The sequence below is a fragment of the Bos grunniens genome, chromosome 12 (assembly GCF_055505025.1).
Source record: "Bos grunniens cultivar Pamir isolate PY7600 chromosome 12, Bosgru_T2T1.0, whole genome shotgun sequence".
Classification (NCBI taxonomy): Eukaryota; Metazoa; Chordata; class Mammalia; order Artiodactyla; family Bovidae; genus Bos; species Bos grunniens.
Window position 1 is genome coordinate 18,343,084 of NC_141176.1, and position 25,447 is coordinate 18,368,530.

The 25,447-nt window shown below is 37.9% G+C and overlaps 1 protein-coding gene across 1 annotated transcript; it reads left to right on the plus strand.

Annotated features, from left to right (window-relative positions):
* Positions 1-25,447, plus strand: ITM2B (integral membrane protein 2B). Its single transcript, XM_086329049.1, has 6 exons — positions 1-297; positions 19,972-20,100; positions 21,589-21,795; positions 22,628-22,738; positions 23,449-23,599; positions 24,708-25,447. The coding sequence occupies exons 1-6, from the start codon at positions 181-183 to the stop codon at positions 24,791-24,793; spliced, it is 801 nt and encodes a 266-aa protein (XP_086185175.1). The 5' UTR covers positions 1-180; the 3' UTR covers positions 24,794-25,447.

The following is a 25,447-nucleotide window of genomic DNA, read 5'->3' on the forward strand; positions in this document are numbered from 1 at the left end:
GAGGCTGTAGGACTGGTGCCGCAGTCGCCGCCTCGGCCACCGCGCAGCTGCCGGTCCACCTCCGCCACCGCTTAGCCGCGCTCGGAGCCCTGCCGAGGAGGCTGCCGCCGCCGCCAGGAGCCCGCAGCCCGTGCCCCGAGCCCGCCGCCACCGCCCTCCGAGGGCGCCCCAGGCCGCGCCATGGTGAAGGTGACGTTCAACTCGGCTCTGGCCCAGAAGGAGGCCAAGAAGGACGAGTCCAAGAGCGGCGAGGAGGCGCTCATCATTCCTCCGGACGCCGTTGCCGTGGACTGCAAGGTCCGAGGGCCGGGGCTCTGGGAAGTGGGCCCGCTGGGGCCCCGGGAGAGCTGCGCGGGGCCAGGGCGGCTGTGCGCCCCGGGACAGCGCGGGGCGCGCGCGGGACGGGGGTCCCCGAGAGGGCCGAGCGCTCCCTTTTCTCGGGTTGCTCTCCGTTCTTGTCCGGCGCAGCTTCTTTGTAAGAAAGTGCGTGTGCAGAAAGCGGTGCCCGGCGCGCGATCGAGGGCTTGGGGGCCTCCAGGGCGGGAGGATTGGAGAACCGGACCGAGTGCACGGTGCTTGGTGCAGTCGAGGAATGTGCGTGGGTCCGGGCCGGGGTTCGTTCTGCCTGGAGACCAGCGGCGACATGCAAAACGACAAAACAACAGCAAGAGTTTGGCACGTCCTCCCAGTATAAATAATGTCCCTAAGATGGCTGACATCATTACAAGCCTAAACCGCAGTTGCTTCCTTACTTTCGTTTCCAGGCTGAACTGCACTGGGACTAAGTCCGGCTCCTGTAAGCCTCTTAATTTTAAAAGCGTTTTTTTTTTTTTTTTTTCAACCTTCTCTTTTTCCACGGCCTTTTGGTAGCGGCAGGTGAACTTCGCCTTGGGGTCTGGAGAGGGAGGAAGCGGGCGAGGGGAGAAGGCAAGGTGATGGTCTGCTCAGAATAGGTTCTGGCTGTTCACTTTGTAACTGAAATATTCCCAGTAAAGGTTACTGATAGCTATCTGAATGTTAGTGTAAAACCGACAGTTCACTTTTAAATTATATCAGCAACTTTACGAGAACCCCTTAAGCTAAGTGAAACTAAACGAACTTGTTCTACGTCTCTTTCAAAATTGTCCTTCATCCCTTTTAAAATTGTCCTCCGTCCCTTCAACAACTTTTCTTTATTTTACAAAATCCCCCCTTTAGCCCTAAGCAAAAATCCGGAGAGGAACTGTTATCGTGCTACAGTAATACTCATTTAGGATGTGATTGTAATTGTCTCAGAAGTTGAATAAACAGGAAAGGTTCACAACCTTTCTACCAGATCTTCTTCAGGCTGCAAAAATTTAATCCTATACAAATTAGTTGTAGAATTATTTATGATCGTAACTTTTTATTTTTTTGTTAGCATTTTTCAAGACCTGCTATAAGTAGGGTAAACTTAGTTTTAACTTTAAAAAACCCAGTAACTTGGGCAGATATAAGGACTGTTTTTTAATATATTACTACTACTGGGAAACGCAGTGTGAAAAATGTTTGAAAATACAGTGTTAATCTGCACGTGCCTGTACTGGGTTTTTGAAAATGTTCTAGTTAAAAACACAAATGTCAGGAGTTGATTTTTAAATGACTGTTTTGCCTTGAAATAGGAAGTGAACAGATTCCCTAAAAGGATTAAGCGTTTTGGTATTGGTATTGTTTGCCTGAATCCATTGCAAAGAGTCTACGTTTTAGAGAAAATGTTTGGAATCCACAGAGGATAATTCCAGCAGCAAATTATTATCAGAGCTCTGTATTTGTCTAACATTCATTGTACCTAAATTAGATTGATATTCAAGAACCCCATCATAACAGACTGAAATACATATATAGAGATTAGGTAGATTTTAATCCTATTACATATCTTTTTAAAAATCCTATGAACAAATACAATTCCTCTCATTAAAAAAGAGAGGAAGAAAGGATCCAATGATGTCACTTCAGATAGCTTTTCCGTGTTCCTGTTGTGAAGGAGATTTGAAAAAATCAGAAATAATTTGCTGGGTAGCTGTAAATCTGATTTTGGCCATTTATTGTCATTTCTGAAACGGTGACTGTGTTTTCAGATTCTCACAATTTCACCATATTCAAATATTGTGGTCACAGCAGCAGTTAAAAAAAAAAAAAGTAACCATTCCTAGCTCTGTTTTCTCAGATCCCCATATCCAAAGAAAAATACTGGAACTAAGCTGTGAGGGCCTGTCTTCCTTTATAACCACACAGCAGTCATGGATGAACTGGAAGATATAAAATGACCAATACTTTTTTGAGCTGTGAACTCAAAGACCTCTTAAGTGAGTGACAGAATATTGCTGTACATTAGAAGGAGAATCATTATAACTCGTCAGTCACTTAACAGTAAAAGCAAACCTTACTTAGTAACAGGCATTTGCAGACGGTCTCTTAGAGCTGGGACAGTGATTACATAATGTTCTCTGACTCCTTCGGGTGACGGTATCATGACCACTGAGTTTGACTCTCCGAATTTTGCACAGAATCAGCCTTCCTGTGTTTGCCTGGGGCATTTCCTTGCCTGGTTGGTCTAGAGGATCCGGTTTAGCTAGTTATGAGCAAGAACTCCTAAACAAGAATTTTGAGTATCTTTAACTCTCCCAGACCACAGTGTCCTGAAGACCATTGTTTCTCCAGATGTCCCCTTAAGGATCACCTGGTATCACCTGGGATTCTGGTTTAAAAATGCAGATTCTTCAGACCTTCTGCAGTAAAGAATTCTGATCCCTCCAGTCGGCTGGCTTATGTAACTCACATTCCAGTACTTTTACACTGCTCCTGTCTTTGGCCATTTCTTTAGCTCTTTTCTCTGGAAGCTGTTGCATTGTCCTATCTTTTAGATTTGTCTTTTCAGTAGCTATTAATCCCAGCAGCCACATCTGTGGGTTATATTGTCTCAACTAGCTTGCTGTTTATTATTCTTTCTCTACATTTCCCCCTAGGTTTTATGTAATAGAGGTGAATTTGAAATTATGAATGTTTTATGTGAGAGGCAGCAATTCATTCATGAACTTTTGTGTTTTTACTTTGAACTTTGACACATTGTTATATACGTGTAAATATCAAAGAAAATACTTAATGTCCTGAGTCAGAAGTCCCAGTTTTGTCAGTGCACAACTGCTTGATCTTGGGTTTAAGGTTTTTTTTTTTTGAAGAGTTCTTTATGTATAAGATGACAGGGTGGGACCAGATGGTCTGTAGAGGACTCTTCCAGTTTTAAAATTCTATGAAAATGGCAAGAATTACATAATTATATTTGGCAGGAGTCGGATTGTTTTAACTGTGAAAAATAATAGTTCCCCTCTCACCCTAACTTGACTGTTCCTTTTTTTCCTCCCCTTGTTCAGCTTGTTACATGCCTTCCTCTTATTAAGTAGCTGTGGGTCACGGAGAAAGGAGATGGCTAGAGGTATTATGTAATAAGCTAAATTTTCATTTTGGGTTACCTCACTGTAGAACAGTAGCTGTCAATAACTCGTGTTGTCATGCCTGATTATGAAATGCCTTTTCCAGTATCAGGCCTCGAAGAAGCTCAAGTTTTCTTCCTAGGTATCCCTGTAAATTGTTTTGCTGATAATGTTGCCCCTTCTCTGCAGTGCATCGTAGTTGTAGACATCCTTAAAAGGAAAAGTGAAATGCTTGTGGAGGGGAAAGAAAGGGCAGGATGGGAAGCCTAAGTGAAGGACTACTAACCCAGTAAGTTCTGAGTCACCCATCACAAAACGGCTATCTCCCTCCTAATTCTTTTCACTTTCTGGCATTTCTCTCTGCATAAAACAGGACTGGTCATTTAGCTTTTTGGTGATGTTGGTGTTCATTTTATTTTTTGTTTGGGGGGGAGGTAGAGGGGAGGAGGAACATAAAATCTGACGCCATATACTGAAATGTTTTGGTCTTTAGAGAAGGGATGGGGAGCTTGCTTCCATATCATTACCCCGTTGTATAATTTAGTGTCGGTAAACCATTGACCAGCAAAAACTTTACAGTAGCTGCATTTTAGTTCTTTATGAGGGTATTGATATCTGAAGTGAGGATTTAGTGCTGGGAGATAAATTAATTGCCCCTGTGCATACCAAGTGACCTTGGCAGGATCTCTTGTGTCCACATGCCTCATGGGCAGCTGCTGCTCCAGAGGGTGGAAAAATTGTATGTTGTGCAGCTGAAAACTGCCCCAAGACCCTGCTTGGGGTCTTCCCAGTGTCACCTTAAACATAATCTTCTTCGGACTAGATAGAACCGAATATATTATCCTTGGCAAAATCATCAACCTGTAAGACATTTTGGAATTCATCTCAGCCATATTAGAGATTTAGGTGCATAGAAGTATTACTTTAACCAGAAATATCTCTCGGAACACATGGTACAGGCCTATTTAAATTCACTTAGAATTTAACTTAAAAATTTTCAACGTGTTTTGCTAGAGCTTGATGTAAGGTGGGACATTTTATTTCTTATTTGTTCTTTCATACTCTAACCTAAATACCTGGAATGTCTGTTTAAAAGGCATTTTCCGCTCCCCCCTCCACCCCCAAAGGAAAATGCTTTCTGAATTCATGGCACAACTAGAACTTCAGGAACTCTTTCGTTTATCACAGTGTCAGCAGAGGAAGAGCCAGAAAAAAATTTGTCTTTTCAAAATGACATCAGTGAATCCATCCTCTTAAACTTTTTGGTAAACTTGTCACTTTTTATTAGAGCTTCAACTAAAGGAGTTAAGGACTTTGCCATCAAAGGACTTTTTCAGGCCATAGCTGCTGCCTGTTAAAAATAAAGGCTTTGACAGTGCTGAATTTCTGAATGTGGTGGTTTTTGTCAAAATGCTGTAGAAAGCAATAACACTGGAGTTATGTTTTCAAGAAGCTTATGTGTAGTTATTTCCTGTCTTTCCTATTTACTTTGCACAGCTTAATAATGAAAATTTTACAGGGTAGACAACTGAAAGTTGAAAATTAGAAATTTTTTTACAGATACACCCTAAGAATATCATTAAAAATCATTCAGTTGTGATTTTCCCTTTTAATCAGTGTTTATGACACATATACTTAATAGCTTTAAATAATCCTATTTTATGTTACCAACAATTGAGCAAAATTGTAAACAATTGAAGTTTTTTTGAATTCTTGAATTCATCAAAGGGAAAAAAAGAACTTAATAACTTAATGAAGTATTTCTATAATTCTGTCATTTGGGGGAAAATCAAGTAAAATGAACATAAACTTATACAGAAGAATTCTTTAAAAGTGACAAAATTACTCTTGTATTTATGATAGATATTCTAATCTTTCATTTAATTATCAATATTTATTGATAAATGATAATATTAACATTGATAAGTTTCTAGCAGTAATTATATGAGCTAGAGCTAAGATATATTTGTCAAAAGATAAATTAATGTTGAAATTAAATTTGCACAGTTTATAAATCCTAAACATTTTCAGTTTAAAAATGTAGGGAGTTTATTTGCAAAATTCATGCTAAGTGGGTGTGAGGTGTTTAGTACTTTCATATTCTGAAATACTTGCATAAACCTTTTTTGGCATAGTTGAATTTCATATTTTAAAAAAGAAGGTTTAACGAAGTTTTGTATGCTTGGATGTTTTTAACTTTTAATGCCAAAATTAATCTTGGATTGTTTTCTCTGCTTTAACTATGATTATGATGTTTAAAATTTTGTAATATAAAAACCTAAAAGGTAAGTTGCATTATTCAGTCACGTACTGCAACATCCAGAAGAAGAATCATCTTTATGCTTGGAAAAATGACTTTTCAAGGTCAGTCCATCTAGGTCTGCAGTTTTTTGGGGGGTGGGAGGACACTGTGTGGGTTTTGTGGGATCTTGCTTTCCCAACCAGGATTTGAACCCTGGCCACGCAAGAAAGCCTGGAATCCTCACCACTAGGCCACTCGGGAACCTAGGTCTGCATTTCTTAAAATTCATTTTTTTTTCCAGCCAGCCTCTCTAGTATCTCATTTCTGCTGTATATACCATGGCAGTTTTTTCATTTTTCATTTTCTAGCTTTCTCTTCAATTTATTTTACCTTGCTTTCATTTTAATGCTAGGAAGAGTTTCCCAATTCCATCAGTTTTAGCTCGAGCAAAAACTAGGCATGTTAAGCAGAGTTGGCAAATTCAATACTCTTGGGCCCAAGTAGATGTTTTAGTGAAGCCAAGCTTTTTTCTTTTTTCATTTTTTTGCATATTAAGCAACTTAGACTATTCTTCATTTTCATTTAAAAAGTGAAGGATCCAATGTTGCTTGATCCTCCAGGTTTTAAAGGCAAGCTGGAATCAGTTTCATTTAAAACTTGATTTTTAAATATTAACAACTAATTCATACAAGAATTTCATGCAGAGACACAGATGACGGACACAGGCCACCGTTTTACAGTCTCCTTTACAGTGGAGAGCAGAACTGGCAGATTATGGCCTACTGCCTGTTTTTGTATAACCCATGAGCTAAGAATGATTTTTTTTAAATACATTTTTAGATGTTTGGGGAGAAATAATCAATTTCTTCCATTTGCCCCAGTTCCCTCACAGTTGAAAAAGGGGTATCGCTTGGGAAGCCACACTGTCTACTTATTGAGAACTCAGACTATGCAGTTTATACTTGAAGGGTTTAGATTCTGTCTCTACCATCTCCTGCAATACTTTGGGGAAGTTACTACAACTCTCTGTGTCTTCCTCCATCAGCTAACTGGGGAATAAGATAACTTGTAAAAAGTGTATCACAATACCTGGTACAGTGTATGACTCAGTAGATGCTGTTATTACTACTACAGTTTGTTTTTTTTTTTAATGATTCAAACTTTTATTTGGCACCACTGCAAGATTTCTGGAAGTAGACTTCAGGGTGGATGTCCCTGAGTGCTCAGTCATGTCCAGCTCTTTGCGACCCCATGTACTGTAGCCCGCCAGGCTCCTCTGTCTATGGCGTTTTCCAGGCAAGGGTACTGGAGTGGGTTGCCCTTTCCTCCTTCCTCCAGGGGATCGAACCTGAGGCTCCTGTGTCTCCTGCATTGCAGGCGGACTCTTTACCCTCTCAGCCATAGGGGAAGCCAGGTAGAAGAAAATTAATGAAGCAGGGCAGTTACTCATTTTATACTGTTTTTTATAGACTAATACCTCAAATTCAACACTGTTTTCAGATAGTGTTAGAGCCTACTGGCAAAGATTAATATTACTACCTGGTTCTGATAACTTGGGCAAGTCCCAGAACCTCCCAAGCCCCAGTTCCCTCACTGGTAAAATAATATAATGGCACTGACCTTAAACAGTGTTCTTGTGGTAGAATTAACAGTCCCTGGTACATAGAAACTCATTAAATGTTAGCACTTTCCCCCAAATCCCCATCTGTTAAAAGTCCCATTTTTACCCCCCTCCTCATTCTTCTGTTGGAATGTTACTTCTTGTGTTACTGTTATTGCTCATCCCTACTTCACATGTCAGTTAAATTGCAGTATTGTTGCATAACACCCTGCTCCCCTGAGATACTCTACCAGAGAGTCATTCCTGCAACATAAAAATCCTTAGCGTTCAGTAGCTATGTCCATTTTTGTATAGAAGTATTTCTTATTACAGAATAGAACGTTATATAATTTTATAAATTTAATTTGGGGTTTAACCAAAGTAATACTTAGTTTTAAAATGCAAATAACTGTCCTGCCCTATCTCTGAAGAACGCACATTTTTTGGGGAACCCACTTTGTACATTAATGGTTCTCAAACTTTTTGGTCTCAGGACCCCTTTGTATTCTTAAGAATTGTTGAGGGTCCCAAGGAGCTTTTGATTTATGTTGGTTATATTTATTAACGGTATTCAAAATTAAAACAATATTTATAGATTTAAAATAATACAAAACCTATAACATGTTAGCAAAAATAACATTTATAAATAAAAATTTCCATATAACCAACAGACTTTAAGAACAGTAAGAGCAATGTCGTTTTAAATTTTTACCCTTTATGGAGTGGCTTAATAGAAGACAGCTGAATTCTCCAGTTAGCTTCTGTGCTGTGTCACACATTCAGCTTCTGGGAAACTCCACTGTACACTGTCCAGAGAATGAGAATTGGGGGGGAGTCTTATTTTTATTACGAAATTAGTTTTGACATTGTGGACCCCCCTCACATTGTGGTGTCTGTCCCTAGAGTGCATTTGGAGAACTTCTAAATACTTGCTATTTCATGGTTTTTGTTTTCATTTTTGTTTTTTGCAATTTTTGTATTACCTACTGGTAATACCTTTCTAAAGGTAGGTATTTACCTTCCTAAATACGAAGTGACTATTTAGCCTTTTTTATTTGTTTATATAGTATATACATAGTCTCTTCTCCTGGTATAGTTATAGTAATGTCTGGTTAAATTGCTGATCCATGCTTTTATTGTAATTGACGTGAAACTTAGATCGGAGTAATGTAGTATAACTTTTTCTACTTCCTTTCTTGTACAAAGCCATTATTTTCCCTGAATTTGATAATTGGCTTCTTGAGTCGAAAGAGGGTTACTTAATTTTCTGTGTATTGTTAGTTCATCCTCAATGTCTCTGACAAACTTTCAGATAATAAACTTTCATATCTACAAACTTATCAGATAATTTACTGAGTTTTCTATTTTTCTTGGTGATATTTCACTTGTCATTCTTCAATCTTTCCACCCAGATGGTTGTACTCTAGGTATGTGGCTGCACAGATGTCCTGAGAGTAATTATTATCCTCGAATTATTCTGCCTTTGCCTCCATCCTCTGTTGGATCTTCAGTTTTATAAATCCAAGAAACAGCATTTAGATGAATTTTTTTTTAAGCCTGTCTGAGAATCTTTATTCTGTCTTTACATTCAATTGATAATTTATCTGGGCATAAAATTCTAGGTTAGCTGTAATTTTCTTTCAGCTTTTAATGGTGTTGCTCCATCTTCTAGTCTGATGCCATTCTGGTTCCTGGTTCTTTGAATATGACCACTTTGGTTTTACTTTTCCTCAGGAAGCTTGAGGTTTTTTTCCCTTATGTTTTCAGCTTTTAAAATTTCTATTGACATACTTTATCTTCTGTCATTTCCATTTTCTGGCTTATGGTTTATTTGTTTATCCCTTTACTATCACTCTGTTGAGCTTTCAGGAGGAAGTAAAGATGACTGTTTAACTGGAAATCAATAACAGGACTTTCAACTCAGCTGTCTTCGTAGCTTTAAGACTTACTAGATCGTTTTATTTAACATTGAAAATGGAATTTTAATGATAATAGAAAACAATAGGAATAGTAGATAATAATGGGAAACCATGTTCATTTTTATTAGCATCAATTTAAGGTCTGACAGGATAACCTATAGAGAGGCATCTGTTTGTCTCCTTTTTTAATATTCCAAAATTGTCTTTTCATGAGTAATTTTAGACACAACTCCCTCACTGCCAACTTCATGATTTTTGCTTTGTGGCTTTATTTCTGTAACTTTACTGGCTTCATTTTTGTAATAACATCTTGCCTTTTTCATCTCTGAAATGTTTATATCCTAGTGAGCCTGAGTTATTTTCCTTCATTGTTCTTCCTTCATGTGCATATGCTTTAAATACTTTTTCTTACTATCCTTTGTGAATTTGTTGAGTAATAGAGAAAAATTCTGTTAACTTCGTCAGCACGTTAATGACAACAACACTACTGTTGTAACGGTTAACACGTGGTGCTTCCTGTGAGTGTGACTCAATTGAGTAAACCTCTTATGGTAGGGGAAAGCTGGAGAAACTCCGGTCATTTCTGGTTGGATATTTATCTGTAAAATGACGTATTGGACTAAAGGACCTCTCATGGCTCTTGTAGAGAGGATCGTTTCTTTCTAAGAAGTATACTGATCACACAGTCAGAGGCCACTGTTGCATGACCAGACCTTATACTAAGAAGTTAAAATTTACTGAACGCCCAACCTTCAAAAAACCCCTAGTGTAACTCAGAGAGACCGACCAACTATGTAAACCAAATTAATCACAACCTACTTAAATATCTGTATCTGTTTTCACGAGAAAACAACCCTCCTGGATCCAAGAGTGAGGCGAGTAGGGGGATAAGGGAGTGAAATCACATGACTGCTGGCTGATTACTGTACGTGTATTTGGTGCTAGGCGTAGGTGAAAAGCACGTTTTACAGTGTATTCACTATATAGATACAAATATCTGTGACCTCAGGACTGGAATTATTTTTTTCCAATAGTCATTTTGTATAACTTCTGAATTTCTGAACTTGGATGGAAGATACAGCTTTCCACCTTTGAATTATTTTATGCTTTTAAAAGACTATACGTGGAATTTTCTTGTCAAAAATTCTGCATTTTAGATGGAATGACTCATATTTGAATACAAATGTATAATTATCTTGTTGAATGACATTAAAATCAAAGATGTATACAAAAATGAGTCCAGAACAGGTTTCCTTTCCCCCTCCTCTAATCTTGACACGTAATTCTATGATGAATTATAGAGTAGAGCATTCCTATCATATTTGAAAATCTTTGGAAGATGGTTGATACTCTCATTAAGAACAGTATGAACTCATGATTCAACCAGTAGCAGAAGAAATCTGTCTTGACCAATTTGTCTATCCCTAGTAAAGACTGTTACTAACAGTAAATGTCATTTGTATATAATAGTGTTGTTTACAAACATCTTCCTGTTACTGCTAGTCTAGGTTTTTCTTTTGACTACCCACTACCTTTATATCTCACTAATATGAATTTGAAAACCTGATGAAATATTATACTTCTCTTCAGTGTAAATGGAATAAATGCTGTATAGAAATGGTCATCTTTTAAAATAAGTAGAAAAAAGAATAGAAGATTTTAAGGTATTCCTATATTAATATTCTGCTATGTACCAGGTACTCTGCTTGCTCCTAATCATGTAAAAAGTGATCAAGTGACAATCCATCACTAAAAGCATTTACAGCCTGATCTTTTTCTTTTTTATAGCTCTGGCCTATTTTTTTGTTTAACCTCGGCCTGTGCTAATTTTACATATGCCAATAATTTGGTTCAGATTTTCGTATTTCTCACGTAAATTGTTATGCAGTGGATTTAAATTGTTAATTTTTTAATTCCTGTTTTGCTCTTTGTGTCATAGGATTTGTTAACAAATAAAGGACATTAAAGAGAAATTGGTTTTGTAGACATTATAATTTTAGATTAGTTTCTGTTTTGAAAAATCTCTCCCTACTCAAGTGTAAAATAATGCAATAACCTTATTATCCATATAATGCCAATCACTTGGAAAGCTGCTCCCTTTTTGCATCTCGTACATAAGATTTCTCATGTGGACTTTCTCACATGGTTGAGATAGTAGCAGTCTTGCTTACTTGAAAAATCAAATGAGGAGATAAAATTCAGTTTTACTTATTTAAATAAGCAACAGAAACTGCAGACAGATGTTTGGTGGCTTTATAGATTTTTTAGCTTCTTAGCCGTAGATTTTTGTGTTTTACATATAGCGGAATATAGTTGGTAACCAGTTAATGCTGTTAATGGTGAACAGGTTGCTGGATCATGTCTTTTTGATGCTTCCATGATGGGAAAGAAAGCTAATGTAGAAGCCAGGTGACTTTAGAACAAGTGCTAGTGGCAAATGAATGACACTCCTATTCCACATGATAGGAATCAGATGGAGCAATTGCCTATATTACTTCAGTGGTTTGAAGGGTCTAGTTAGGAAATTATTTTGGAAATATTTAAAAATAGGTCTTCAGTGATGACCAAGGTTTTTATTTTTAATTCTTATTGGAATAGGAAGTCACTTTCTTTTCCTCTCTAGTAATGTCTTTTTCAGTTGGCTTTTTCAGTACTTTGCTGTTCAGTTCTGTCGCTCAGTTGTGTCCGACTCTTGGCGACCCTATGGACTGCAGCACGCCAGGCTTCTCTGTCCATCACCAACTCCTGGAGCTTGTTCAAACTCATGTCCATCGAGTCAGTGATGCCATCCAACCATCTCATCCTCTGCCATCCCCTTCTCCTGCTGCCTTCAATCTTTCATTTATGGGGTCTTAGGAAAAAATCCTCTCCTTGCTCCTCATAAGCTGGGAAAGGAGAGGAATTCAGATTTATTGGAGTATTAGTTACATACTGAAAATTTCAGCCCGTCGAGCTTTGTACAGTTCTGTTAATTTTGACCAAGATATGCAGTTGTGTGATCATATCACTTTGTAGTCTGTTCCAGTTTTCTGTTTCTATAATTTACCTTTTCCAGAACCTCATACTGATGGTATTATACCGGGAGTGGCTGTCCTTCATTCTCATTGTTCCTGTCCTGAGAACTGGGCGTCATCTTGAACATCTTTGATGCCCACAGTTCTTGGACCATAGCTTTCTCTGAGCTTATCCAATACCCGGCTCGTCTCTGTCACCATTTTTGCTTATGCCATTCATGCTTGGATTTATTCTTTGCCAAAGAATACCTGTTCTGTCATTTAAAGGATTAAGATGCTTTATTCACCATATTAATCTAGTCTCCACAACCCAGAACTCTAAATCCTTTTATGTGGAGAAGTGGTTTAAAATTAGATACTCAGAAGGAATCATACATACCTAGTCATAGGTATGGAAGTGAAGATTGAAGTTCAAAACTAAGTGACTGTGGAAAAGAACTTAGTATGTTTGGTCTTGACTATGCCAAAGCCTTTGACTGTGTGGATCACAATAAACTGTGGAAAATTCTGAACGAGATGGGAATACCAGACCACCCGACCTGCCTCTTGAGAAATCTGTCTGCAGGTCAGGAAGCAACAGTTAGAACTGGACATCGAACAACAGACTGGTTCCAAATAGGAAAAGGAGTACATCAAGGCTGTATATTGTCACCCTGTTTATTTAACTTCTGTGCAGAGTACATCATGAGAAACGCTGGGCTGGAAGAAGCAGAAGCTGGAATCAGGATTGCCGGGAGAAATATCAATAACCTCAGATATGCAGATGACACCACCCTTATGCAGAAAGCGAAGAGGAACTAAAGAGCCTCTTGATGAAAGTGAAAGAGGAGAGTGAAAAAGTTGGCTTAAAGCTCAACATTCAGAAAACGAAGATCATGGCATCCGGTCCCATCACTTCATGGGAAATAGATGGGGAAACAGTGGAAACAGTGTCAGACTTTTCTGGTCTCCAAAATCATTGCAGATGGTGACTGCAGCCATAAAATTAAAAGACGCTTACTCCTTGGAAGGAAAGTTATGACCAACCTAGATAGCATATTCAAAAGTAGAGACATTACTTTGCCAACAAAGGTCCGTCTAGTCAAGGCTGTGGTTTTTCCAGTGGTCATGTATGGATGTTAGAGTTGGACTGTGAAGAAAGCTGAGCACCAAAGAATTGATGCTTTTGAACTGTGGTGTTGGAGAAGACTCTTGAGAGTCCTTTGGACTGCAATGAGATCCAACCAGTCCATTCTGAAGGAGATCAGCCCTGGAATATCTTTGGAATGAATGATGCTAAAGCTGAAACTCCAGTACTTTGGCCACCTCATGCGAAGAGTTGACTCATTGGAAAAGACTCTGATGCTGGGAGGGATTGGGGGCAGGAGGAGAAGGGGACGACAGAGGATGAGATGGCTGGATGGCATCACTGACTCGATGGACATGAGTCTGAGTGAACTCCTGGAGTTGGTGATGGACAGGGAGGCCTGGCGTGCTGCGATTCATGGGGTCACAAAGAGTCGGACACGACTGAGCGACTGAACTGAGGAAGAAAAATGAAGAAGGAGGAGTTGAGAAAAGTAGAACATAGATGAGAAGTTTATTTATGAAAATTTGAATTATTAGATTTTTTAAAATGTTGGCAGCTAATTCTATATTTTGTAAAAAAAGTGTACAGGCTAAACAGCACACCCCCGGGCAGCCAGACTGTGCATCCCCATGTTTATCCATATTATTGAATGTGTTTTAAAAAGTACATATTTTGAAATAAACTAAATCTACTTCTGATGCTATTCTGAGTTGAATAAATTGTATTTTTTTCCCCTGAATGTCAGTATTTATATTAAAGTGTTTTTACACCATCACGTTCTTTTTCTTTTTTGTAATATGATTTTTTAACTCTGAGAGATAGTTTCCTCTTTGGTAATTCTGGTTCTTACAGCATTGTTGTTGCATTTGCTCTAATAATGCAAAGTAATATTTCTGGGAGCTTTGAAAAAATGTCTCCTCATTCATTCTGCAAAGAAGGCTCATGAAGTGAGTTGTTAGTGTGGAACAGAATAAAAAGTGTATGAAAACCCTTGCATCTTGTCTGAGATCAGTTTATAATTGAAGCACATTTACTAAAGCCTCTTAGGGAACTCATTGAGATGACCTAATTCTTAACTAATTGAAGTACCAGAACTGAATTTATCCTTCATTTTGCTTAAGATATAACTGGTTAAATAATTTGACTTTATAATACGGTGATAAGATTCATTTGAACCAGATTAGTAGTGTCAGAGTGCTAATGCGTTTGAAGCAGTTTCTTTCTGTTCCTACTGTGGAGGGTGACGAGGGTGATTCTGGGCCAGCGTGTGCTTCAGCATCTTCATTTATAAACTGGGATAAAACTTGAGGTTTTAGGAAGATTAATGAGATGATAATTGTATAGCACCTGTGGGAGTTCTTTTACCTTATCAGCATAATTTAAGGTGCACCAGTTTTATTGCAGTACCAGGGGAGGAAATGTCTGTTACTTATTTAAATTAGGCCAAGTGAAGTTACAGATCTCAGTGAAGATGTTCTTGTTCATGAGTGGTTTTCCTTTTTCTTACTGTTGTGGTTAATTATGAAATAATCCAAACATACCAGAAAAAAAAGAAGAGTTTAGAGTACCATTTATGTTTTTTTAAATGTTTTTTAAGTGTTGAATATGTGGTATCATTTTTTAATCCAACTTGACTTTTTTGGGTTCAGAATTCTGTTTCTAAGATTAATCTCAAAGTCAGCAGTGCTAGTTGGCTTCATTTAGACTTCAATTGTATGAACCTGTAATACTTTATTTTTTACTTGATGGACATTTATTTCCAGTTTTTTTCTTAATGACCATTCTGCAGTTATCATTACTGAGCCTCTTTCTGTGGACAAAAGTGTTTAGGGTTATAGTGCTAGGAATGGAATTACTGGCTTGTAAGATATATACATACCTTTAATTGTAGTAGATCCTGCCAGACTGTCATTCAAAACATTTGTACCAGCTCCTGTCTTTGTGCGAAAGTTCTCAATTCGCATTGTTCCACACTTCTACCAGCACTGGTGTTGTTAGACTTTCTTTTATTGCTGACAGTATGGGAACTCAGTTGATATTTTTTTCTCTCACTCCCCATATTGAAATAAACTTTACAGGCAGTAGGACTTCCTTGGTGAACTAGTGAGTCTACCGGCCAGTGTGGTGGACACAGATTCAATCCCTGGTCTGGGAAGATTGCTTATGCCAAGGGGCAGCTAAGGCCGTGCACCTCAACTGCTAAGCCTGTGCACCCTAGAGCCCATGCTCTGCAACAGGAGAAGCCACTGCAGCGAGAAGCCCGTCCCCCAAAAGTAGAGAAAACCCACGCACAGCAACGAAGACCCAGAGCAGCCAAAAAGAAAAAGAAACAACTTTCCAGACAGTAAAATGCACTTGTTTTATGTATATAACTTGATTGAAATTATGGTCATTGTGTAAAGTCATATATCCACCACCACTCATGATATGAAACATTTCCATCACTCTAAAAAATTTCCCCAGGGCTCTTCTATCTTCCTTTCACCCTGACAGCCACTAAGCTGCTTTCTGTCATTGTAGTTTTTCCTTTTCATAGCTAGTCTTTTGTGTTGGAATTTTTTCACACTAATGTTTTTGAGATTCAGTGTGATTAAACCACACTTTATTTATCCATGCGTCAGTTAGTGGATAGTTCTGTTGTTTCTGCTTTGGGGCTATTACGAATAGTGATGCTCTGACTATTTATGTATAAATCTTTGACCTGTTGATTTTTAATTACTGATCTAAAGCAATTTTGCTGAACTCTAATTAGTTTGAATAATGTGGCTGTCTCAGGTTTTCTGCAGAGACAGTTATATCACTTAACGTAATGACAGCTTTGTATTCTTTCTCCTAATCTTCTTTTCTGTCCACGTTCTGTCATTTTTGAGCTACGTAGGATCTCTAGTACAGCGTTGGAACAAAAAGAATCATTTCCAGTGAGCGTCCTCATATTCCTGACTTGAAAGGTTATGGTTTAACTCTGAAGCTTAACTGTTACATATGAGGTTTGGGACAGATTTTTGATCATTAACCTTTTTCATGTTAATGAATTTCAACTGTTCTAGTTTGAAAAGATTTTATTATGAATGGGAGTCAGAGTTTATCAAATGCATTTCCTACGTATTTTGAGATGGTCATGGGGCTTTTCTTTAATCTTATATGTGGCTTTTTTTTCCCTCTGAGCTTACTCTTTCAAGTTTTAAAATTTAGTTATTTAAAATACATTTTTAAGTCACTTAGGTTAAAAACTCTTCTATCTTGAGTATATTTTCATCTCTTCTCCATGACTGAGACTGTAATAAAGGAACATCATTTAACTGTCATGCATACTGTTAATTTTAACTGTAAATTGCTTAAGGTCTCAGCCATGTCTTAATCACATTTGAATTTCCCACAGGATGTAGCACAGCACGTTGCAAGTAACAGGCCCTTAATGTTGAGCTGGGCTAAGTACTTAGGGCTACTGCTGCTGCTACTGCTAAGTCGCTTCAGTCATGTCTGACTCTGTGCGACCCCATAGATGGCAGCCCACCAGGCTCTGCCGTCCCTGGGATTCTCCAGGCAAGAACACTGGAGTGGGTTGCCATTGCCTTCTCCCACTTAGGGCTACTATTCTTCGCTAAAGAGCCACAGTCTCTTGTGGGTTAATAAATTCTTATGTTGCCCCCACCTTTCATTACCATGCTGGCTGTTGATGTAACTTTGGGGGTCATTAAAAAATAACCAAGTTTTAAAGCTTTTAAATTTTATCCACTCATCAATTACTTACTGAGTGCCCACTAAATGCCAAGGTTGGGTTGGTGCTACCATACTAACCTTACAGGAATTTAGAGAAAACAAGAGATTAGTTAGACTTTGAAGACCTGGTACCTCTTTTAAGAAATAAATGATTGTAGAAGTTAGATTCTTTGGGGAAATTTAAATTTTTATTGCCGTAGTCCTGAAATGTGATTTTTGAATGAACAAGAGATAGCATGTTGCATAAAGTACCTTTGTGAGCTGCCCCAGTAGCTTGTCCATTCTCATCTCTGCATCAGTTGCCACCACGTTGGGCACTCTAGCCATACCCCAGGGGGCTCTGGAGAAGTAGCGCGTTCTGGTTATTCATTCTTTGCCCTACATATGATGCCCTTTAACTCCACCTTCTGCGTTAATGAGTATTTGTCCTTCATTCCACTCCAGTATTTTCTCCCCTGAGAAGTCTTTCCCAAATCAGTCCTCCTGTGTTCTCTACCTTCTCCTATTAGAGCTTGTATCATATTTATGTTCTTTTTTGTAGATTGATTTTCCAGGCTGACCTGAATGCTCTCTTTCTTGGCCGTGGCTATATACCCATAGCACTTGGCCCATAGTGGACATTTATAATTTAGTCTTGAAAATATTGCTTGTTGACTCGTTAGAAATGATGGAGCAAAAGGCCTGGAAACTTGTCATCAGATTAACAGTTGGGACTGCGTATTCCTGTACGAGGGTCTGCGCGTGCTCTCTGGCTGCTCCTTGAAGTGCTGCTACTGAAGAGGGCCTGCCAAAACAGGGGGCTGTTACACACACATCTGACGGTCTCAGCAGCTGATACCAAATATGTAGAATTCACTGTTGTCCATCTGTCATTTGCATCTCCCCACCCTGCCTCCACCCTAAAATTAATTATCCTTGGAACTGTTTCCTGTCTTCTTAGATATTGGTGTCAGACAAGGGCTCAAGCAAAACACTGTATGTTCTTTGGTATTCGGGTTTCATAATGCCTGATGACTCCATGGAATTCTGTTCACAGATGGGATGTCTTACCTGAGCTGATATATTCCTTAGGTGTATTCTCTGGTACACACTACTTCTTGCAATGCACTTGTCGTCCTCTGTAAGTATACATACAGTCTGTTGACAGGTACACCTACCACAGCAAAGTGTGATGATCTCACAGCATCTGAGTTAATCCCTAGAATTAGAGACATTTTTTCTACAGTGTTTAAACTTAAACCAACCCAGGTGCCTTAAAATTGTCCTTGGTTGGCTGGGTTACATGGGCTTGGGCTTTTCCCGAGTGATAGCAAGTTAAGATTCCTCATCTTAGAATTGAAAACGTAGCTTTAGCTTTCATTCTTTCCTCTCTGAGCTCTTGCTTCAACTATATCCAGTGTTGTTTTTTTTGTTGTGTTGTTTTGTTTTGGCTGTGCCACGTGACTTGCAGGATCCCTGTTCCCCAACCAGGGATTGATCCCGGACCAAGGCATTGAAAGTTGGGAGTCACAATCACTGGACCACCAGAGAATTCCCTCCAGCATCGTTCATACAGTTTTCATTCCTAACTTATAAGTTATATCCTATTTATCTATGTAATTGTGGGATCAAGTCTACTTTGTCCTTTAACCCATCCAATAGTGAGTTTTCCAAGTAAAGGTCAGAGTTATGTATAGTACTTGAGAGGCTGCACACACATCCTACTTACTAGGTCATCTTTTATTATGTTGGTTCCAAGTCCATTGGAGCCTCTCTTTTGCTGTCTGTACTGTTTTTTGAGCCACTTGTTATATAACACCAGCAGCTAATCTCATTTTTTTGTTAGCTCTTTGCACATAAACCTGGGTACAGATAAGTTAGCTGCAACTTTGACGTGGCAGGGTGGAAGGACTGAGTTAGAAGGCAAGTGTATCTAAGGACTGTTCATATCCTGATCCTTGGTGATGTGATGTTTCAGGGCTAAATTACCTCCTTGAATGGGTCGGAATCAGAATTCTAACAATTGCATACTAGTTGTATGTCTCTTAATCATTAAGTTTTTCCTACTGAGTCTTTCCTCAATTTTCTACTGCTTCTATCTTTAAAGTGAAAAACTTTCTTAAACTGGGATTCTTTAGGGTAGAGCAATGCATTAATGGAATTATTTCTGAATATATTTGTCCTACTTCTTTGAGATTCGGATTATTTAAAGAATCTGTTTAATATTATTTGGTCTGTCCCAGTTTTCCTGTTAATTTTTCTTGTGTTTGGTTAGGAATGGCTTTGTACCTAGTGTGAAATATTAACTACCTGCAGCAGGCTGACATATAATTTTATGAATAACCTCACATACCCTGAAGTTGTAATACACAAGATGTGCATGCGTGCTTGGTCACGTATGACTTTTTGTGGCCCCATGGACTATAGCCTGCCAGGCTCCTCTGTCCATGACATTTTCCAAGCAAGGATACTGGAGTGGGTTGCCATCTCCTTCTCCAGGGGACCTTCTCGACCCAAGGACTAACCTGAATCTCCTGCATTGGCAGGCAGATTCTTTACCACTGAGCCATAGGAGAAGCCCGATACACATGACTCAGCACCATAATTTTGCATGACAAAGTTGTAGCCTTTTCTGAATTTTTAAATATTAGAAGATATTTTAACCACAAAAATTATGCACAGAAAGTAGAAATTGTTGAGTATGTTACTGATTGCTCTAGAGGTATGGGTGGCAGGTGGGATGCTAAACGTCAGAAGAAAACTCTCCCAAGGGCCTGGTGTCTCAGCTCAGGAGGCATCGTGCTGGGGCCCAGTGCCACCACTGAATCATTCCTGGTGAATTGTGAGTAGCGATCTGACTTCTTTGGTCTTTTGTATTTTTGTTTACAAAGTGTTAATTCTTAAGGTTTCTTTCAGGCCTGACATTTCTGTGGTTCTGACTGGAGATAAGATACTGACCCTCAGTCTTTCACGTTTCAGGACCCAGATGAAGTGGTTCCGGTTGGCCAAAGAAGAGCTTGGTGTTGGTGCATGTGCTTTGGACTGGCGTTTATGCTCGCAGGTGTCATTCTGGGGGGAGCGTACCTGTACAAATACTTTGCATTTCAAGTAAGTGGGAGAATGCTAAGGACACTTCTGCCTTTCTGTCACCTGTACTAGAAGATTGGCCCAAACTTACTCTAAGCCTGTGCTTTTTGTCCGTGGCCTTTTAGCCAGAGTGGTGGTTCTGTTTTTGGTTATGTTCAAAAATTCCCTGAGCATAAGTTCGCTGAACCTAGTAGACAGTCATTAAAAGCAGAATAACATTGTTTTGAAATGCTGCTGACTGAAAGATATAGATTGCTGGATGATTTTTCAAAACTGACTAACCCTCAGTTTTCCTACCATAATTAATAGCTAAGTTATAGGATTTTTCAGTTGCCAATTGAATAAATATACCAGCCTCAGATGTCATGTTGAAAAACTATAGTTTATTGCATCGACATTTTGGGCTTCCCCACAGTAGCTTTTTGCTTCTGGGCCCAGAGTACACTTGTTGCATTTCTCTCTGCCTCTTTCTTAGCCATTGGGTTATCGTAAGAATTGGGACTTTGGCAATAATGCTGATGTAATTTAGGATGAAAGTTGTTTGTAATTTATTATAGAATAGGAATCCCAGTGGATTGAGACATAGTTTTTTTTCTTCTGATTACAATTATTAAGATTTATGATTTCTCTTTTGTGACTTATTTCTCTGGATTTAATCCAGTAGGTTTATTTCATTTAATATACCAGAATTTGGAGAAACTGTTGACAAATAGATTTTATTAAAATAATGAAACATTCTATAGTGCATGTATAAGTTTTGTGCTCATTTTCTGTATGTTTGAGATAATAGCATGGTGATAGACATTAGTGAAATACAAGTCATCTTTCTTAATGTAGTTTTTTATAAGAAATGTATTTTCGACATAAAAAGTCATTGCACTTCCACTGTCAAGAGATATTTGTTGATCTATCTTTTTGTTATATACTCATAATCTTTATTATATATGCCTAATTAAAAAAAATCTTTATAATGATTTGCTGTAATCTGATATTTTCCATTTAATTGTGGTATATTTTAAGGAAAAATGAGAGCTGCCTGTAGAAGTGACAGAAAAACCATCCCTTTTTTGGCTAATAAGAGAAAAATCATGTAATCAGTGAATCACAGCAAAATTAAAAGTATATTCTTTAAGAAAAATATTCCTGGTTTCTGAATATATTCCTTTTATAAAATTAAGGTCTGCAGGTAGAAAGAGGTGTGTGTTTCTTCAAATTTACTTGTCACCAGATGGATAATTGCTTTTATAGTCTATTTTTAATCAAATACAAAAAGTAAAGGAGAAATCAACTGCTTTTTTCCTTCTGAAACTGGTTTTTTTTTTACAATACTTCAACACCTGATCTTAAAGAATGTGTTCACTTTGTAATTAAACTGTCTGACTTGTCATCTAAAAGTAGGAGTTTGCAAGCAAAATGCTATTTAGATAAAGGTGGCAGCTTAAGTAATACTTAACATTTAAAAACCTGTCTCCCACTGCATTGCTGAAATAGTGTTTAAACTCTCTATAGCCAGATGACGTCTACTACTGTGGAATAAAGTACATCAAAGATGATGTCGTCTTAAATGAGCCTTCTGCAGACGCCCCAGCCTCTCGCTACCAGACCATTGAGGAAAATATCAAGATCTTTGAGGAAGACGAGGTTGAATTCATCAGCGTGCCTGTCCCAGAGTTTGCAGATAGTGACCCTGCCAATATCGTTCATGACTTCAACAAGGTGAGCCAGGTGCCCTGAACTGTAAAAAGAATGCAGGTCCCTTGATGGATGCTTTTGTAGTTTTAATTTTAATATTGGCTAATTTATTCTATTTACGGTTTACTGTTTGAAAAGAAAGTTTTTAAAAAGGCCTTGGGTTTTTTCTGCCCTACAAGAAAAACTCCAACATTTGATGGGCTCTTTGTCTGAGGCCAACCCTCAGGGAACCTACTTTTTCTTCCCCTTTCCTTGTCTGTCTTAATGCACACCAGATGCTGTTCCTTCTCTGCTGTTAAATTGCTTTTAGAAATCTAAATATTTACATGTTTTGGTTTAACTCATTTTAATCCTTAGAACCATCCTGTTGAGTTAGTCTTTCTCAATCATGGTTTCTCATTTGAACCACAAGAACAGAGTTATTCAATTGACTTATTTCAGTCAGTTTCATCCAGTTCTCTGGTGGATGGTAGTAACTAGCCAATAGTTTCTAGATGCATCAGAGAGAAGTTAATTTTTATATACAATAGATGGATGCCTTGGAGGGCATGATGGTTTATAAGTGCAGGGACTAAGTCTCTTAATCAGATGATAGGGTATTGGAGTTAGTTTTAATAGTTTGTTATTACCTGATCAGTATGTAAATACTGACTAGTAGCAGAATTTCCTCTCCCCTTACTACTTCCATTCCTATCCTACCAAATTCTTGATTTGTTGAAATGCAAGTGATTGACACATTGTAAAGCCAACCCATTTTAATGGTACAAATTGTTCTTAAAAATCCAGTTGCTGCCTGTTTGTATATTTGTAATATTTATACATCAATCTAACAAAAATATCATCTTTTTCTTCCCAGAAACTTACCGCCTATTTGGATCTTAACCTGGATAAGTGCTATGTGATTCCTCTGAACACCTCCATTGTCATGCCACCCAAGAACCTATTGGAGCTACTTATTAACATAAAGGTATAAAACTTTCAGATACTTCTTCTTATTGATGCTGTTATAGGATCTTGGAATTCCTTATTGAGAAATTAGCCCTATAGGAGCCTATCTTAATGACAGTATAGCTAATAACCATCTTATGACAAGTAACTGAGACTGGTGGTTTGGGTTTTTTTTCCCTTGTCTCTTTTAATATTTTATTTATTGAAATTAAAATGTGATTTCTTAAATTACATCATAGGGCCAGAGAATAAATAGTAGGCTTTAAAGAAATAAGGTCAGTGTTGCAGCTATCCAATTTTGATACCATAGACAATATGTAAACAGATGGGCACAACTATACGCCAATAAAACTTTTAAAAAGTTATTGATTTATGTATTTTTGGCTGCACTTGGGTCTTTGTTGCAGTGTGCAGGCTCTCTCTTGTTGCAGAGCATGGGCTCTAGGGTGCATGGGCTTCAGTAGTTATGGCTCTTGGGCCTCGTTTTCCTATGGCATATGGAATCTTCCCAGAGCAGGGATCGAACTGTGTCCCCTGCATTGGCAGGCAGATTCTTAACCACTGGCTCATCGGAGAAGTCCCCAGTTAAACTGTATAGAAACAGATGGTGGATAATAGTTTGCCAATCTCTGTTTTGTATTACAATCTCTAAAAATTTTGTTTGTTTTCCTTGTCTGTTCAATGTATGTTTTGAGATATCCATGTAATGTAATTCTTTTCCAAATGTAGGCTGGGACCTACTTGCCTCAGTCATATCTGATTCATGAACACATGGTCATCACTGATCGCATTGAAAACATTGATCACCTGGGTTTCTATATTTATCGACTGTGCCATGATAAGGAAACTTATAAACTGCAACGCAGAGAAACCATTAAAGGTAATACTTTTGAATGTTAGAGTGTTGGCAGAAAAGTTTGTTTCACTTCATTGTGTTAAGTTAGATTTAGTTGTAAGCTTGTCATTGTTACCAATACATTGGCCATGAGTAAGAAATAAAACTATATTGTACACTGTATATTTCTAGATTGCTGAAGAATCATCTTAATTCTAAATCTCGTCTTTTCAGATGTAGAGCATAGGTGAATGTGAAATTCATTTCCTAGATGTGCTATTAGTTCACTTTCCATATGGTCCCCCTGTCTGCCTTTCCACCCTCCCACTTTGGTTCAGCCACACTATGCAAGCTCTGCTTACCCAAAGAGTCTCTAAAGTAGCTCTCAGGTGTGCACTCAGGTTCTAAGCAGAGTGTGCCTTTTGGATCACATTGAAGATAATCAGTCAGGTGGTTTAGAAAGGAACTGGACTGAAGAATTAAAAGCATTGACACAACTACGGTAGCTTTGCCAAATCGCTTAACCTTTGTTTTCTCATGTGATGATGTTATCTCCTCATTTCTTTTCAAGATCATTCAAAAAATACAATGAAAGTACAGGTGACGGAGCTTTAGAAAGTAAGACATGCCACGCAGATACACTATGATGTGATTTCTTTGAAATTGTGGCACCTGGTTAAATGCATTCCTGGCTTTTTGTTGGCACTTTTGATGATTCTGATCTGCTGTTTGATGATACTTTGATGATGAGTTACCTGAAACCTGAGGCTTGACGTCTTACATTGTGAAATGAACTTCATGGTTCATAATTTTTTTAAAGCCATAATTTTACGTATAATAAAATTCACCCTTTTTTAGTGTGTAGTTCTGAATTTCAACAGGTCACCACCATATCAAGATATAGAATGTTTCTGTTACCTTCAAGGTCACAAATTTGTATGTATGGCATTGTTACTGTTATCAACCTCTGTAAAGATACTTAGTTTAGAAAAGAGCAGAAATTATTTTCTGCCATATTAAATCAAACTACAGAAGTTAATGGACTACAGATAGAGTAAAATATTTGTATATGTCTGAATAATAGTTGTGAAGATTAATACGAATATTTATTACCAAAGAACCAGAAATTTTAAAAACTTTTCTTTTCAAACAGGTATTCAGAAACGTTCAGCTGATGTCTGTGTTACAATTCGGCATTTTGAGAACAGATTTGCCGTGGAAACTTTAATTTGCCCTTGAACAGTCAAGAAAAACATAATGGAGAGAAATTTAATACCACAGCATAACCCCACCCTTTGTATTTTGTGCAGTGATTATTTTTTAAAAAATCTTCTTTCATGTAAGTAGCACATAGGGCTTCACGATTTTTTCATCTCATTAACTCAATTAAAACCATTATCTTTAAAAATCTTTTTTTCTTTCCAAGTGTGGTGTCTTTTCTCTTGAATTAGTTATATGAAGTCATAGGTAATAGTACACTTCATCATAGAGCTTAGGTATTAGGAAATGTTTAAATTTCATTAATCCATGTATCCAGATTTTTTTGTTTTAATTATGCATTTTCAAGAAGAGAGGTTCTCTAATAATCACATATATGCATACGTAAAAATGGACCACGGGGACTTACTTGTAGCTGTTGCCCTGCTACTTAGTTTGTTAGAGCATTTTAGCACACATTTTAATTTTCTCCTCTAATTAAAATGTGTAATATTTTCAGTGTCATATTTAACTACTTAGAATATGATTTCCACCTCGATGTTTTAATATTCTAGGCATCTGGTGTAATGATATTTTAGAAACTGTTTGGAATTTAAGGAAATAACTTGTATTACTAATTTGTATAATCTCTACCTGTGCAATGGAATATAAATATCACAAAGTTGTTTGACTAAA

Excerpts from the sequence above, each read along its gene's own strand:
- ITM2B (XM_086329049.1), top strand. The coding sequence starts at position 181 with ATGGTGAAGGTGACGTTCAACTCGGCTCTGGCCCAGAAGGAGGCCAAG. Across the intron at positions 20,101-21,588 it reads ACAAATACTTTGCATTTCAA|CCAGATGACGTCTACTACTG; the intron begins GTAAGTGGGAGA and ends AACTCTCTATAG. Across the intron at positions 23,600-24,707 it reads ACGCAGAGAAACCATTAAAG|GTATTCAGAAACGTTCAGCT; the intron begins GTAATACTTTTG and ends CTTTTCAAACAG.